Genomic DNA, 17,470 nt, shown 5'->3' with positions numbered 1-17,470 from the left:
GCATTCAGGTTTCTACAGTATGTAAAGCAAAGCAGGCCCAGAAAGCTCACTGTGTTATGCTTGCTGATGTCACTGATGCATCATTTTACTCCATGATACCTTTGGTCCTCAAGGTCCACTTTCTCACTTGGCATCAAAATCCCCTGGGAGTGTGTGTTCTCAGGGCTATTTACATGCAGTCATAAAATTCTGGGGCTTGTAAACAATTGGAATGAGGTTTATTTTCTGAAGTGCTCTCCAAACCTTGTTGCCTTTCTTCCTTGTGTGTCTGGCATATTCTGGCATGTGACTGAAAGGTGTGCAGCCTAAGATGTGTTGGCTGTCAGGAGTGTTTTCTCCTCCCTTTGTCCCTGTTTTTCTGGTCCAGGAGTAGATGGAAGTTACTTCCTGGCAAGTATAAGGCCATGCAAATAATTAGCCATTGAAGGCTTTCTTTTCTTTTTTTACTTTACACTGGATTTATTGCAAGGTTTGGACTTGGGAACATAGGAATGAATGCAAAAACTTCATTTGTGGAGGTGAAGGGAATTGTGGTTTTGTGGTATGTGCATCAAATCTTAAACTCTTGTAAGCCACCCTGCCTATTTAATGCTTTTGTCTGGACTTAAGATTTTAATCATCCATAAGCAAGGTACATATACTACAAAGAGAATACATGTGCTTTTAAAGTAAAACTAATGCCATACAATTCTTCCTACAGTGTACTGACTATAAGAATACGTAATTAGATAGTTATTTAGTAGTTTTGTCAGAATTACTGACTTTGAATTTAGTCTTCAAAAGTAGTAAGTAATATGTTTGGCTTGTAAATTTGTTAAACAAGCTCTGTTTGAAGGCTTGGGGTTAAATATGTTTTGATATGCTCAGAGAAAGTAAATATTTTTATTGTATTCTTTATTATGTTTTTTGTTTTATAGTTATGACTGGTTCCAAACAGATAGTTTGATCACAGTTGTCATATACACTAAGCAGAAGGTAAGTATATTTCATGAAGGGAGAATTCTAAGATCCATTTCTGATCTAGCTTGAATTCTGAGAGAATTTTATAAAAACTTTTGTTTTTTTTTTTCCCTTGGCTACAAAAGGACATGAATGCAGACTTGGTGATAGTTGACTGTCAAGACAAACAATTAAGGGGAGAAATCATCATGGATGACCACTCATATCTTGTAAACATTGGTAGGTACTGTAATTTTGCAGTTGAAAGTATTGAATTTTCATTCTACTGTATTAAAACCTTCTCATCACACCATTAGCATTTTGCATACACCAATTAATATTGTATTCTTTTTTCATTAGAAATGGTTAAAGTGCCTTCATGTAAAGGAATTACATTGTTTATCAGCTCACTTCTTCATTTTTTTAGTATGTACTAAATTTCTTACTGCATTTTAGTCCATATGTAAGAAATTGATTTTAAAGTTGTGTAAAATTTTTCTTCAAGTGAGTTTTTTATGATTATTAAAAAGCGCTCATTTACAAGGGCAAGTGCAGTAATTGCAGATTGTAGCTTTACATGAGCCATTGCTAAAAGTAATGGGAAAAATAATGCCTTTGTGCATGAGGCATGTAGAAGTCATGAGTAAAATTTCAAGGCCAAATAAACATGCATAACTTTTTAGTATTATTAATTCACTCAGTATTCCTAGACTTACTTATACTTTGTATATATATGATGGCTGGAATAGAATTTTCTTATTGCTTAACAGAGTTTGTTTGTGTTTATTTCAGACTTGGATCGTGCAGTATCAGAAGATGTGGCTGGTAATTTCTGTCTCCTTCAGCACTTCTGTATCTTCTAGGATAGTTCAGTCAGGAGCTGAATTTCCATGATCCTTGTGGGTCTCTTCCAACTCATGATATTCTATGATTCTGCTATCAGAATTTATTTTTCTGACTCATCAGATACTTCACAGTTTTACTTGCCACCAGGTCCTGACAGAGTCAGTCAAACCAAGCCATAATATTAAATATTTTTTCTTAATTGTGGCATTTGGGCCTGTGAAAGTAATAAGCTGATAGTGCTCTGATCCCTCTGAGTATGACTGAAGGCTAAAAGAGCTAGAAGTTAGTTCTGTTGTGTATTTGTAAACTGTTATTTGCTTAGACTGAGACTTCTCTTCGATTCAATTGTTAATTCAAATGGCCTTGAAAAGAAAGTAGTAAGTAGTGGTAACTAACAATTTCCAATACGTGAGGACTCTGGGTTCATGAGCACTTTTCATGACCAGATGGTCTGTGAAGCTGTCCTGGTTCCATGATCTGTTAAGCAAATTATGTGTATTAATTATGCATATCCAGTTAGTGCTTGTTTTAACTGCACTCTAAAACATTATAGAGAGATAACTGGAAGTACCTTTAATTTGATATTCTAATTTAAAGAATTACATGTGTCTTGAGAAATGAGTAGTTGTTCTGATTTTATTATAGTTTACGTGTGAAATATTTTTTTGTACAAAGTGTAACTAAAAGTAACAATATGAAATCTTTTCTCTTTTAGTAAATATTGCTGAAAAAGTAGGGAAAGTAGAGATTATCTTAAATAAAAAGGATAACGTTCATTGGAAAATGCTGGGACAGCCCTGTGAGGGTCATAATACTTTTATCAAACGCACAGACAGAGGTAAGAAATTTTATGGTCAGCTACCACCTGTTTTACAACTTCTTGGAGCTTGTCAGTTATGTTTGTTTTTTCCAGGTTTTTCTTTTACTGTTGTTGTACCTTTACTTCTTTCACAATTTGTCTGATCTTGAAAGCTATTCAGGAATTTTCCTAGAAAGGGTTTGACTTGGAGGAGGGTTTTTTGTTTTGCTTTAGTTTGTTTGTTTTATCCCACAGTGGAGTTGAAGGTGAACCTAATATTGGAAGGGGAATACTGCCGGAGTGTTGTTCCATCTCATGGTTACTTGTGTGCTTAGAGACCTCTCTGTCCATAGGAAAACCTCAGTAGACCCTGAGGAGAGCGTGCATGGACATGTCAATCATGGGAGTAACTGGAGTGAAGTATCAAAAACTTTTGCTTGCAGTTGTTACTGTAGATACAGTAACATCTGTCAGTGCTGCAAGGTTGTTCTAGCTCACTGCATCTTTGTAACTTGAGCTCAGATTAAATAAGAAATTAAAGTAATGTGTAGGTACTAAAGCCAGCTCTGAATAAACTGTTTGCAAGAAGAAGTAAATGTTACATATGGATTCATTTTGTGGTAACAGAATAGTATGAACTTGCTGCAGCACCAAAGTATGTTACAGTGATCAGTGTGGGTTTGGGTTTTTTTCAGCTAGATTAAAAATTTCTGCACAATTTCATTGTGTAATATAACCACATTCCTGATGTTATTGCGGTCACCTAGTTTCTCAAAAGCCCTCTTGGTCTTCTATCTAATAATGCTCAAAAATTGACTGTTGGATTATAGTCTGCCTTATTCTGTGTGAAAGCAAAGCTGTGCATTTTTAAGAGCTAATGAAATGTTGCTCACCATGTTGTACACCTCTTACTGGCCCTCAGTTACGCTACGTGGGCCTTTAGAGTTCAGAGATTACTGTGGTACAAAAAGGAAGACTGCATAAAAGCTCATCTCTCTAGCTACCTTTAGCTGATGTGGAATGTAATTCTCCTTTAGAGAGTTTTAGAAACTGTTGAGTCATTCACTTTAAAATTAGATTTTTCAATATAATCCTCTGTATCTAAGGGGTTACATCCTGATCTAATGTGTTGTCCACTGTCTTGGTCATTTTCTCCCTCATCACTTTTTGTGATTATAGAAAACAGAAAGAAGATAATCTAAAAGAATAAGAGATATAGGATATAGTGGCTTTGTAGATCCTTCACAAATGAGGAATGTTAGATGCAATTGATAAAATACATATTGAGCATTAGTAAACAATGCTTTCTAGATAATGTTATCTTGTTACACTTTTTTTTTTGTAGTTTATTTTATTCAATTTTTGTGTATTACTAGTTCTTTTGGTAACTTGTGCTTTCTAATACAAATAATCATTTTACCTGAAATGATTGCAGTTTGGTGGCAAGGCTGTGAATAGTGAGTGCTTATGGGAGCAATGGTGTTTAATTAATTAGGATTTTCTTGTCTTTGAGTTTTTTAGTATTTCTGTGTGTATTGACCAGTTAAAACACTTCCATTGTATTCAGAGCACAGGAAGAAGGACTGAAAACCAGTCAAAATTGACACTTGAAAAGTTTACGTGATTTTTTTGTCTTTATTACTTTGTCTTTATTACTTGTTGATATGACATCATTCACGAATGAGTTTGTAAAGGATAGGTGTGTGACCACTACATGTGCAGAAGCATCTATACTTTATAAATTTATATAATATTTATTTTTGAAGCAGACATGTCTAAATTCTACAAAAAAGTGATAAAGGTCTTCTTCAGGAAAAACAATATCATGCTGAGATGGTACTGGAAGCCTATGATAGCTTTATTATATGAAGAAACAATTAACATAAGACCCTACTTTTTTCTCAATAGGCTGAGAAAGGTATATTCCCAGATAAGTTTCCTATGTACTTTCAAATTCCTGCTGAGTTTATGCTAACATTTTGGCCAGTGTATTTTAGTTAATTGGAAGGAATGAACAGAATTGTTAAAGTTCCTTAAAGTTGTAGGGGATTTTTTTTTTTTCCCCCAAAATTACTTCAATTTCAGTTAATTGCACTGTGCTTTAGGATGGTGCGGAGACACGGAAGAATATTCAATACTGTTTCTACTCTTTAAGAAGGATTAAATGCTCAGTTTTCTGGAGAAATAGTTATTTATAACCCACAGTATTGCACAGAAAACACAGTTCAGTATAATTAGATTGCCAGTGTAGGGGAGTTGGTGACATTATTTTTGGGTAGCTATTATGAAACTGGTCATTAAAAGTGTAAACAAAAGCTTGTGGTCATAGGGCTGGCATCCTGTGAAATTTAAATGCAGTATAAAAAGTAAGATAGAGCTTTCTCATTAAAACAAACAAAAAAAGCAAACCCCTAAAACCTGACCCCTTCCAACCAACCAAAATATCATACAGCACAGTGATAGAGTGCAGGTTTTCCTGTAGGTATTAAGATGTGATTTTCTTGTTGGTGCTTTTTCTGGGAAGTAAGATGTGATTTTCTTGTTGGTGCTTTTTCTGGGAAGTAAGATGTGGAAGCCCACTCATGAAGGAGCATGCACATAAATGCAGTAGCCACATGCAATTAAAAAATGACATGTTACTAGGGATGATTTGGGTGTGTGTATGTTTTTTCCTGTGAAGAATAAACTGCTTTTTCCTTCTGAAAATGATTCTGAACTTTTACTCAGACTCCTGTTTTGGAAAGTTATCTAATTACTAAGTTCTGCTGTTTTAAAGACTGTGCAGCTATTGGCAGATGTTCAGTAAAGAAACAAGCCTCTGAGGGCTGAAGTGGGATGCAATTTCCTTGTTTTGTGCAGTGGTTTTCATACAGATCAAGTGGAAGATTATAGAGGTTTTTTGGTTGGAAGTACCAGAAGGGAGCAGAGTGCTGCTGCAGCACTTACTGTGTATCACCGAGACTGATGCTGTGACCGGGTGCTGCATAACCAGGGAAAGTTTAGAAGGTGTTAATTCAGTGGGAACTTTATTTTGGGAGAGGAGAGAGGCCATCTAGGATGAGCATGGCTGGCCTTCTTGGAAAATATGAGATAGCTTGTGAAATATAGTAATTAACTGAAGCATTTGAAGGTACTGATGATTTGATGGTCAGCAGTGAGGGTTCGTGGTTGTCCTAACTCCTAAGACTGGTCTGCTGCAGGAAGTGGTAGGAAGCCACCTTCCTTTAGCTGTGGGGTCTAATCTCTATTATGTTGGCAGTACTAGTAGTACTTGAGGCTTCGTAACCAAGAAACCTGAACAAAATGAGGATTAACATTCAGCTGGTTGGTGGGCATGTTTGGGTGGTAAAGGCTTGCTGGGTGTAGGGTGGAATTCCTCTACCTGAGATGGAAAGGTAGTGGAGCTATTAATTTTTTTCCCCAAGCCAACAGGCTAATGTTGTCACTTGGATTATGACTAGTAACTAAGAAATAAGAATTGTCACTGAAGTTTTATCATTGAAGAAAAGTAAAAAACATCATTAAAGAAAAAAAATCTCAAACTCCCTTTCATGACAAGGAAGAACATGCAGTATGCAGAAGGATGATACTCTCCAAAAGCTCTTGTTATCTGTACAGCAGCTCTGTTACTAAAATGAATTTGTATGCCTATAAATCAAGGTACTGTAGTTCTCGATTCCAGTAAAGGTGGAAGCTGAGTTTAGAGAGTGATGTCTCTAGCCCATGATTGTATTGTTTTTTTGTGGCAAGCTTTTGGTAGTGAGGGGCTGCAGGGCTGCTTCTCCTAGATCAGGAGCTGCAGTTCTGCCACTTGATGTCTGCAACATGTTTAATCCAGCCTAACCTACTGACTAACTACTTTGGTCACTCTGAAAAATTAGGATTTGCTGCTAGACACTCTCATCATGATGAGAGACCAGTACCTTTTGCTTCCGTATCATTTTATCTTTGGCATCTGACAGTAACATGGCTTTGTGGGTTGACAAAACCAACTGTTTGGCTTCAGCTTGCTACTAAGGGTTAGCTCCTTTTTTTGAAAGGCTTTTCTTCTTTGAAAGTTGCTTTTGCTTGTGGCCTCAGATTTTATAGGAATGACTGATAATGAACTAATTTTAGTTAATGTAGTAAAGACTACAGTCTAAACTAGAAGTTTACTTAGAAAGTTTTCAAAAGTTATATTGAATGAATCATGATGGAAGATCTGTGTGGCAATATGGAGATAAAGGTTATTTATGAGGAAAAGGCTGGAATTAGTCTGGTTGGAAAGGTGAAAAAATTGTCAGGGAACAGTGAATCAGTTGATGAATCAGTTTTTTAACTTCTTTCTCCATGCCCAAATATGTGTAAGAGTATGAGCTGATGAGTGTTAAGGCTTACATTACCAACCTCACACATCCTTTTAAGCAATTCTTAAGTCTGCAGAATTGACAGCAATCTTGACATATCTGTTTGGCTACTGTACTTTGCAATCTTATTGTGTATTGTTTTTCAAAAGAAGGATAGAAAACAAATTTCCACAAACTTTTCATAATATTTATGTAGCTGGAGAGATGCGGATGTTTTGTTTTACTTCAAGATTGGTATGAAGTAGAATTACTGACTTCCATTTTTTCAGGGCTTCTGGCATTCTTTTGATTCATCTGAAATGCTTGTTCATTCAAAATACGGGATTTGTAGGATGTTAGATGAAAGATGTGAGAAGATCTTAATAAAGAAATATTTATTCCATGTCAGAAGCTTTACGTCATGTTTCTGAAGGCATTTGTAGGGGATAACTCACTGGTAGGTGTTTGAATAATTTAAGAAAACCAGTGTATGCAGAAAAATGCAGTTGTGGACTGACTTAGTTGAAGAGGAGTTGTGGAAATCATCTGATCTAACCTGCTCAAAGCTGTTCAGTCAAGGTTTGAATATTTCCAAGGTATTCAAAGTCTGTTCTCCAAGGACAGACTCCCTCTGGGCAGCTGCCCTAGTGCTAGACCAGACCATCCTCATGGTGATGGCTGGTTGGAATTTCCTTTGCATTTTATCCTGTTTCATGAGTAGCTCAGCTACTCATGTGAGCAACATGAGTATTTTTCAATACCATGGAAAAAAAGGGGAAAAAACCCGTTGCTTCATGAAATTGGTCCAATGTAGAAAGTGTTGTTAGAAGGGTGTCATGTTCAAGTATTCTCATGCATGAACCTGCCAAATTTTGAGAGGCTTTACATAAAAATATCCACTGGGACTAGTCACAAATTCTACATTGAAAATGGCAAATGACATGGTGGGATTATTGTAGGAAAGTGGCTTCTTCTCTCTGCCTTTTTTTTTTTTTTTTAATTATTTGGCTTGTTTTGGATGCATGATGTTCAGATAATGCTTCTCATGGGATTTTGTTGCTTGTTAGCTCTCTTTCCTTCTTTTTTTTTTTTTTTTTTTAATTTCTTTGCAGAGCTTCCTTATATAGTACCTAATAGCCCATGAAAGTTCCCTTGAGTTACAAACCTGTTTAGGCAGTGTGGTGCTGTGATCACACTGATATTGCAGGTTTGAGCTAAAATACTTCAGTGCTGAAACAGAGGCCTGGCTGAAAAATGCTCTCCTAAAGGTAAAGGAGAAAAAAATTACTCATGATCATCTTTTTTACTGGAGGCTCCTATAAGCTCCCTGGAGCTCTCCAGGTTGAGCAACCCCAACTCTCTCAGTGTGTCTTCACAGGAGAGATGCTCCAGCCCTCTGTTTATCTTTGTGACCCTTTTCTGGGCTTGCTCCAGCAGGTCCACATCCTTCTTATGTTGGGGACCCCAGAGCTGAACATGGTACCCCAGGTGAGGTCTCACAAAGGCAGAACAGAGGTGCAGAATCACCTCCCTCAGCCTGCTGGGTGGCTGTGGGCAGTCTGTTGCTGAGGGGTGTGGTGCTGTGCTGGATTCTGTTTCATTTGCATCCCACCAGCTGCTTTTGGTCTGCTTAGGTGTGTACCCATGCTGTACTTCTGTGGGGAATTCAGTGCAGGTGCAATGTGGTACAAATAGTTTTGATAGTTTTTGGTGCTTTTCTGCTTATTCCCAGTCAGTCACTCAGAGGCTCATATAATAATGTTATAAATGAGTCCTTAATTATAAAAATTATTAGTCCAAAATTATAAAAATTATTAGTCCAAAATTATAAAAATTATTAGTCCAAAATTATAAAAATTATTATAAGTAATCATAAAAGAAGCATCTATTTATTGTCTTTTTGTTAATGTGTAGTGAAATTCACACATTTGTCTCTCTTATTGAAAGATATATAATAACAGAATGACAGATTTAGATTTAACTAACAAATAAAATGTTTTTAGGACTGTTCTACAGAAAATGCAAGTTGGTTTCTAAGACAGAAGTTACCCATGACACCAAACTCTTCTGCCTAATGTTGCCTAAGGGAACACATCTCCGTGTTCCCACTGGACAACATGTTTACCTCAAACACATTATTGCAGGTAAGAAAAATTGAGAATGTAGTAATGGATATATTTGCATAAATCCTTTTCATAGTGTTGGGAAAATGCCAAGTCCATGGCCACTAACTCCCTGATTGTTGTTAGCAAGTCTCTGCTTCCAGGATCACAATCAGTACTTAATAATGAACTGACTGGATTAATATTAATGGAAAGCTAATTATTGAGATGACTGGCATTTACTGGTGACCTTATTGTCTCTACTGCCAACTCCCTTTAAAAAAAGCCAAAGCAGTGCTGTTCAATGCTATTCATAAATGTGGGAAGGTTATTGTATATGTATGTAGTGTATGTGTATGTATCATTAGTCATTTCCTTTTAGTTTGCAGCTTTTTTGAAATGGGGAGGGTACTGTTGCAATTTTTTTTTTTCTCCTGAGGTATTTATAGTAGTCATGGTAACACTGCTTTACACTCCAGTTGTGCAATATTAACAATAACGTGAGGTTATGAGAGGAATGTGTCTTGAAAATCACATGCTTTTCTTCAGTGTACAATTCTACAAAATTTTGCAAAAGCTTAGAAAACAAAAGGTCAAAGAAATAGAAAATTTACTATTTTAAAGGGTACTTCTAAAATTTGCATATTACCAGTTATACTGGTCACTGCACATAGATTGCAGTATACATGGTAGAGACTTCTCAGAAGAATTTTTAAACATCCATTAATTGAGAACTGTTTTGACCTTCTCTTTCTCCTCCCTTCCTAATTCTTTAGTAGTGTCCAGCTCTTGAGATATTACTGTCATTATACAACCGCTTTTTGAAATGATACTGCAAGAAAATATACTTGTGCAGTATTAAAAATCTGCTGTTTAACTTTAAAATAAATCAAGCTGTGGTACTTGAAAATTATTGAAAATGTTTAGATTTTTATATTCTTTGGGGATGACTCAAGATCTTTTCATCCTGTGTCCTGAATTGCTAAGTAGCATGGAAATAACATACTCAAGTTTTTAACTGTAAGTAGAAGGCTTCCAATTCTGTAATAAAAACTGGTGCAGTGGAAAGTAATAACTTGTATAAAAGCTTGGGATATTTTTATATTTTTATGGTATATGCAGGTTATTTATTTACTTTTCACTTATTTTGGTATTTGTTTGTAGTATCTGTATGTAGAGTACTCTTCATATTATTTGAGCTGTATTTCTCTCTGCTCTCTAGGGACAGAAGTAGTAAAACCATACACACCTGTGTTGCCTTTTTTGCCACTGGATTTCCAAGAACCACCTTGCCATGATGGTGTGCACATATACTTAATGATTAAAATTTATTCCCATGGACTGTTCACACAGGCACTTGACCACCTACAAATTGGTAAATATATGCTGGGGGGTTGTGTTTGGTTTTGCAACAATTGCATTATTTTTAAAGATTCACTTTCTGAGTATTGTGGTGTTCTGATTATTTACCTGCTTAATCAGGACTTAAAACTTTTAAATCTTACTCTCCATTCCCTGAGTGTAAAGGCTTGTCCTCACTGCAAACAGGAGTTGTCCGTTACAGAAAGCTCTCTCCTAAGTGATGTATGTGAGCTGTATCACACATCGTAGATGATGGCTTTGATGTCATATGATCTGAGAACATCTTCTTGTACTTTTGCATAAAGCGAGGAGATCTGTTTTAAGGGACTTAGGATGCACTTCCTTTTCCATTTCAGATACAGAGGTAGATTTTTAATACTGACTTTGCAAATGTTTGGGTTCTCATTGTGTAAAATTCATCAAGACAAAACATTTTATTTGTACATCTCTTCTTTTAACAAGAATGATCCTTATGTGAAATGTATAATACCTTTCTGAAAGAAACCCTAATATTACAAAGATGAAGGCAATATGAAATGGCCTTTAAAAAATCACAATGCTAATTAGCCTTTCATCAAATTAATGTTTACTTTTAAATTTTTTAAATAAAGGAGACTATATTTCTGTCAGCAATCCTGAAGGCAACTTCAAGAAGTCACAAGTTCAAACTTCAGAAGATCTCCTTTTATTGGCAGGAGGCACAGGTTTCACACCAATGGTTAAGCTGCTAAATTTTGCTCTGACTGAAGTTAGCTGTCTGAGGTATGTGGACTTCTTGACACACAAACTTCAGTGTTAATAAAACAGTTAACAAAATAAAATGGTATGAAAGCATTTTTCTTCAACTTTCACCAAAAACTGGCATGCTTTAGGGAAGAGTCTGTCAGAGGCTGAGGCAACTTCCACTTATTTGCTCATTGGCTACCATCAATGTAATGGACTGATTTGCATTTGCAATTTTAGTTATGGTACAAATGAGCTCACTGAGTAGAAACTTTGAGGAGTTTTTTTTTAATTAGCTTCACATTTGAGTGTCTTTTTTTAGTATGGAACTATTGCAATGTAGATACTGGTTTTTGGACTGAGGAGGGCTGCGACTGTTTACTTACGGCTTCTCTCTGATACAGTAGAATAGTTAGCTAATGGTTTTCACCTGCTAAGCAGCAGTAACACATTGTTCCCAGATGAGTTCCAATTTTCAAAGAAGATTTATATGTCACTTATGTAAGTACAGCATTAAGTATGTTGGAATTCATGAAAAGATGTGTATTGCATATGCATTCTGTACTCTGTAAAATCTACAGAAGAAAACATTACTTGTTCTTGGTCAAGGGAACAGGTTGTTTTATCTTGTAGATCTAGTGCTTCTGCTTTTGAAACACAGAGAGATTAATTGTACATTAATCTTCATACTAAAGCTACAAAGGATGACATAGACTGCAAAAGTTTGTTTCTAAAAAACAAACCCTAAATCCAGACACTATTCTTAGATTGTTATATTTCAGTAGTTACATATAATCCTGTTTTGTGAGCAGAGAGACTGTACTGTTTGGTTCTTCCAAAATGTCCTGTATTGTCAGGAGCAGATAAAAAGTGGCTGACTGGCTTTGTGAAGCCAAAGGATGAGTCCATCATCTGACAAAGTGCTTGGGAACACATTTTTAGCTCTTTTCAGCACGGTTTCATATGGAAACTCAGTTTAGGATGCAGCAGCATGTTTCCTTACTAGTCAAAGTAAATGGTTTTTTCATTCTTGCTGTGGAGGCTGGTTAGGTGCTGGAGTGACTTGAACTGAGACAGGTTCTATTTATACGTAGGCTCTTTAAGGCTTTGGTTTTCTGACTGTTCTAGGCAATTTGGTTCCTTGGCCTTATATTTACTTTGTAACCCTCAATTCATTTTTTGGGAAAGTACTACCAGACTGTCTTTAAAATATATATGTTTATCTGTATGAGATACATATGTATATGTGTGTATATATATATATATATATATATATATATATATGAGCAGTATAAATATGATTTCCATAGAATGATCTTACTTTGCAAAGTAACTAGCCATAAGCTTGGATTGTATATGCTAGGACACAAATTGCAGAAATCTGAGAAATAATCTGTACAGTGACAGACTTGTCTTCTGAGGGTGCCAAAGCAATCTCTGTCTGGAGTGTTAGGTTAGTGCTGCTGAACTTCTGGGGCTGCACTGTGAATGCTGGAGAATCTTCAGCTTTCCTGGGAAGCATTTGCTGTAATGGGCTTAGATAATTTTCATTCTTATTGTCTAGACAAAGTCTGCCTATTATCTTGTAAGTCTATTTCTTGCCTACTGTAAAAGGGCAAAACAATTTGTTCCCTTCATAGCTGCACTATCCTTTTGTGCATCAAGTCGTGATGCTTTTTCTGCAGCCTTGTTTCCTCTCTTACAGGCCAAATTATATTTGGCCAAAGTATGAACGATAAAAGAATATTAGTCCTCTACACCTCCTTTTTCAGACAAGGATGTTTTGCTCCTTTTACTGGTTGTGTATAACTGCAGTTACGTGGGTACATTTCTTAAAGAAGACTGAAGTGCAAAGGCACTAAACACTAGGTAGGGGGCTAATGCTCTTCCCAAGTATAGGATGCTGGTAATCTATTCTTGATTCTCCTTGATCATGGTATCTGTCTCCCCCTTTTCATTCCTAAATTACCCCTCTGTTCTCATATTAATTTTTAATATAGTGTCCCACTTTCATCATCAGTCTTGTTCAGTAGGTAATTTTTTAACTTTCTGTCTCTTCCATGTTAAAATCCTTTAAGGGTCTCCAACTCCTCTTTCTGAGCAGTTTTCCATATGACCTTTCATACCAGTGTTTTTAGTTCATTAAAATGTACTAAAATCATTTGACGTAATTTCCAGTATGTTAGATTGACTCTCTTTCCTTACAAAGGGCTGATGAAGTTTCTTATTTGTTATCTAAATTTTTGTCATCATTCTGTCAACCAGCTTATTTTACTGGTGGGCATCTTATCTAAATTTCCAGTTCTTCATTTTAGTTGTGTTCTCCCTTATTTCCAGCAAGACTGTGACCAGTTTATACCAAGTTTGTAACTTTCTGTTCTTTATAGTACTGAGTACTGGGCAGAACTGCAGCAGATAGCTTTGTCTACCCTGGGGAGTAGGGTGTCTCAAAACATCATTCTCCAAATAATCAGTTTCTACTTTTGTGCCCATAAATAAAACGCATGGCTTTCCTATGCACTTTTTATTGACTTTCCCCCCACCTGAGTTACACTCAATGCTGTGGTGCACCAGGCCACATTTAGAGCACTACTTTAGTGTAGTGGGCTTTATTTTCCATGTTTTCAGAAAAGTGGGCCCTGGGAAGCATGTAAAGGTTCTGGCGCTTTCTAGTTCTGAATAAGATGATTTTAGTGTTTAAAGATGGAGCATAGGTGATTTGTGGCTGTTTGAAAAACCAGGCAAGTTTTTCAAAGCTTGTTCAGTGTGCCTCATTTTGACTTACAATGCCTCTGGAGAAAACAAAAAAATTAAGTAAAAGGTTTCTGTATGATGCATTAAGTTCTGATTCTTTAAAAGAAACAATCTGCAGTTAATTTTAATTTCGGTTTTGTTTTTTTAAGGACAGTAAAGCTGATCTTCTTCAACAAAACTGAGAATGACATACTCTGGAGAAACCAGCTAGAGCAATTAGCTCTTAAAGATGAAAGGTAATTAAAAGTCTTGTGGAGAACGGCTTGTAACATCTCTGTGTACAGAACAAGTCCTGGTCTTAGACTGACTGTGCAGCTTTGGCACAAGGACAGATTCTGATTCTGTCAGCTGTTAGCTAAGAATATGATGAGACCTAGGGAATGGAAGGAGATCCATCGCTCACAGCTGCCTAGCAGAGGCAATGTTATGTTCTGTAGGTCCCATGGGAAGCCAGGGATTTGATTTACAGTGTTTAATAGATGGTTATTGGAGATGATATGTTAGATTAGATGATTTTTAAAACTGAGAAACTTTTTGATGCAGAAAAAAATTTGCTTTAGCCTTAACAATAGAAAACAGAGTTATACAAAAAAGAGCACAGAAGAGAGAACAAGAATGTACCCCAGGAGAAACATTCTGAATTTAGAAAAATCTTCTAAAAATCTTTTTGGTGTCACTGGTTATGAAAATGTTTATGTAGAAATTCAAAGTTTAAATAGGCTCATTACTTTAATTTTTTCTTAATAATTGTTACATTTTGCCCTCAATTACTATGTAATTGCAGATTAAAATGCAAGTAGTGCACATGTAATGTTAAATTAATTCAGCACACTATAGTTCTGTCAGGAGACGCAGGATTATCAAGTTATCCTTTAATTGCAGTTCTCTTGCTTTACCATAAGATAAATTGTCACTGCTTAGATTTTATGTGATAAAAATATATTTTGTTTATGGTTAATTCTTAGTTGAATTCTTCCTCAGTAGAAACCACTTGTTCCTTCACAACATTGAAGTGAAAAATCAATACTACTTCATACCCTAGTGATGTCTGGCACATTCAAAGCTTTGTAGTCTAAACACTGTGCAAATTTGCAGTAAAAGCCTGCTCTCCCTTTCCATAGAAGCCTTAAATACAGAAGTGCTTGGTTTTCACTCGGTTACTGTTGTGTTAGTGAGTTTTTGGAACCAATGTTCAGTAATGAGTATTTTCTCATTATTGAAATTGTACTGACATTTTCGTGAGTTTGGCCAAGCATTCTTATCTCAGTGCTTGTGTATTGAGCTACACTAACATTTGTGTAAAAGTGCTAATGGAGCAGTTAAATTTGTGCTTAAGTATCTTAATTGGTGCCCAGCTTCATAGTGGGGATTTTTTGTAAGGTGAAATAGAAAGCTGGACTTTTTAACATTGAAAGATTTGGTTAAATAAATACGCAATATTGGAGGTGATTTGACTGACTTGATCAGTAGGAATGACTAAATATCTATGAGATCTGATACTGCAGTGGGGAGCTGAGCAGAACAGGAAGATAATCATGGGAAACATCAGTGTCTTGGTCACTAGCATTTTGTGTAGCAGATTTCTAATCAGAGGTAATATTTATGAAATATTCTTCTGCTTACCAGGTTTGAGGTTCAGTTCATTCTTTCACAACCATCAAAAGACTGGGTAGGTAAACAGGGGAAGATTTCTTCATCTCTTCTCTCTGAGTTTGTGAAAAGAAGCAGAAGAGATTCCAAAGTGCTTATCTGCATCTGTGGTCCAGCACCTTTTACAGAACAAGGAGTACAGTGAGTATTTTAAATAATGAACTGGAAAATGACAAATTTTTTAGAATTTGATCACCTAATCCCCTGTAGTGTTTCTGATTTGGTAGTCTTTAAAAAATGGCCTTATCTTGTCTGCTTTGTAAGAAAATTTTCAAAATTAAAACAAACAAAAAAAAGGAATTAAAAAAACCACCTTTCACCATACTTGAGGAGTAAATTTATATTTATGTGTAGCTAAGTATCAGCAATATTTAAGTTTCATGAGTTTACTTAGTACATTGTCCAGAACTTTCTAAAAGCAACTCTTCAACAGTGACCTTTTTTCCCCAAGATTTTCAATGCTGCTTTTAATTTGACATTCATAGAAAAGTTGTAATAATAGGAAATAAGTTTTCTTTCTTGGTGTTAGCTTGATAAATTAAGTTACAGAAATTCAAGGCAGTTGTTCTATCAGAAGCATTTTTCTCAATTACTTTTAAATTAATGCATTTATTTGTATCTGTACCTAATATTTTCTTATTTTTATGCATGTTTTAAGATAAAAGGCCCTCTAAATTTCTCTTGAAATTTATTGAAGCCCAGCTACAAAATATTGAACCAATATGGTGTCATTTGCATTTCTGCAGTCCTACTGAAGTCAACATGCATTGGCCAATAATTATGCTGCATCTTGAGAAATCTGAGATCATTCAGATGATATCTGTATTTATTTTTAGAAATTGTTTTCATTGCCCAAAAAGTTTACGTAGTATATCTGAGCTCCTGGGCATTGATTGTTTCCTAAATGTATTTGCAGAGATGAAGTTGAATGTGCATGTCTGAATAAAAAACAAGGAAGTGGTGTTGAAGGTGTGCTTCATCTGTGTCTGTGGTGGGTTTTGAGTTCCAGATATTAATATTGCCAACTTGATTTCTGACTTTCAGATATCTGAAGGACCTTGGATACTCCCAAGAAGAGATACATGCTTTTACTGCATAAACCCATAGGAGGATATCAATGTTTGTTTGTATAATTCAATGTTATTTATTTATCTTCATGAATTTAAAAAAGTGAGAAACAATTTTGTAAGACTTGAAATTTCACTCTTGGTACCAAACTGTTTCTTGGAAGAAACATATCTTGGAAAAGAAGTTTTATACTGTGTTTTATCTTCTTTTTGTAAATATTTTTGCTAATATTTAAGTCATCCAGGGTATTAATTTATTGTAGAGGCAAGCAAAAAAGTGTAGTATACATAATGTCAGGTGTTTCATGTTGTTGGTCCATGAGAATTCTGAAATTTGCGACAAGCTCTGATTAAGGTTTTGACTTGATAAAGCTTATTATTTCTTACTGTAAAAGTCCAAAGAGCAATACTGTCTGAGATTAAATATTGCACTGTAACTCAGGTAATTGATCATTGAAAAATTTTCCTTTTCATCTGATGTCTCTTATTTGACTTGCAAGTGATCCAGATACATTTCTGGCTTTGTAAACAAAGAAGAAAAGTACCTTTGGTAAAATATAAAATTTACATCAAATAATAAAAAAATAATAATTTTACATTACTTCATGCATTTCTGCAAAATTTTTTGTTATTTTCATTTAAGTGCTATAAAGAAAGGTTTTCACAAGCTTAGTACTCCAGCTGATAACTCAAAACAGAGCCATGGAGTCTTGGTTTCCCACACAACTTCCCGTGTGACCATTTGACTGATGCCAGGCATCCTTATGTGACACAATCTGAAGATAAAAACATGACAGCACAGATACCAGGGTTGGGACCACAGAAATATCTAAAAGTACAGGTTGCGCTAGTATTAAGTGAGGTTATTTCCATCACTGTGGTTTTTTGCACTCCATTCTTAAA

General features: G+C 35.6%; 1 protein-coding gene across 2 annotated transcripts in view; it reads left to right on the top strand.

The window, feature by feature from the left end:
• LOC132325324 (cytochrome b5 reductase 4) overlaps nucleotides 1–17,168 on the top strand; it is a 31,233-nt gene extending 14,065 nt beyond the window's left edge. For both annotated transcript variants that reach the window (XM_059842523.1, XM_059842522.1), the window contains 10 exons: nucleotides 918–975; nucleotides 1,086–1,179; nucleotides 1,732–1,764; nucleotides 2,501–2,623; nucleotides 8,913–9,053; nucleotides 10,234–10,386; nucleotides 10,985–11,135; nucleotides 14,000–14,086; nucleotides 15,477–15,641; nucleotides 16,545–17,168. In XM_059842523.1, coding sequence (XP_059698506.1) covers nucleotides 918–975; nucleotides 1,086–1,179; nucleotides 1,732–1,764; nucleotides 2,501–2,623; nucleotides 8,913–9,053; nucleotides 10,234–10,386; nucleotides 10,985–11,135; nucleotides 14,000–14,086; nucleotides 15,477–15,641; nucleotides 16,545–16,599 — 1,060 coding nt within the window. In that variant the 3' untranslated portion in view covers nucleotides 16,600–17,168. The remainder of the gene's footprint in view (nucleotides 1–917; nucleotides 976–1,085; nucleotides 1,180–1,731; nucleotides 1,765–2,500; nucleotides 2,624–8,912; nucleotides 9,054–10,233; nucleotides 10,387–10,984; nucleotides 11,136–13,999; nucleotides 14,087–15,476; nucleotides 15,642–16,544) is intronic.
• The last annotated feature ends 302 nt before the right edge of the window (nucleotides 17,169–17,470 follow it).

The sequence above is a fragment of the Haemorhous mexicanus genome, chromosome 3, assembly GCF_027477595.1.
Source record: "Haemorhous mexicanus isolate bHaeMex1 chromosome 3, bHaeMex1.pri, whole genome shotgun sequence".
NCBI lineage: Eukaryota > Metazoa > Chordata > Aves > Passeriformes > Fringillidae > Haemorhous > Haemorhous mexicanus.
The sequence above is the reverse complement of the archived record's forward strand: the minus strand, read 5'-3'. Positions and strand labels throughout refer to the sequence as shown.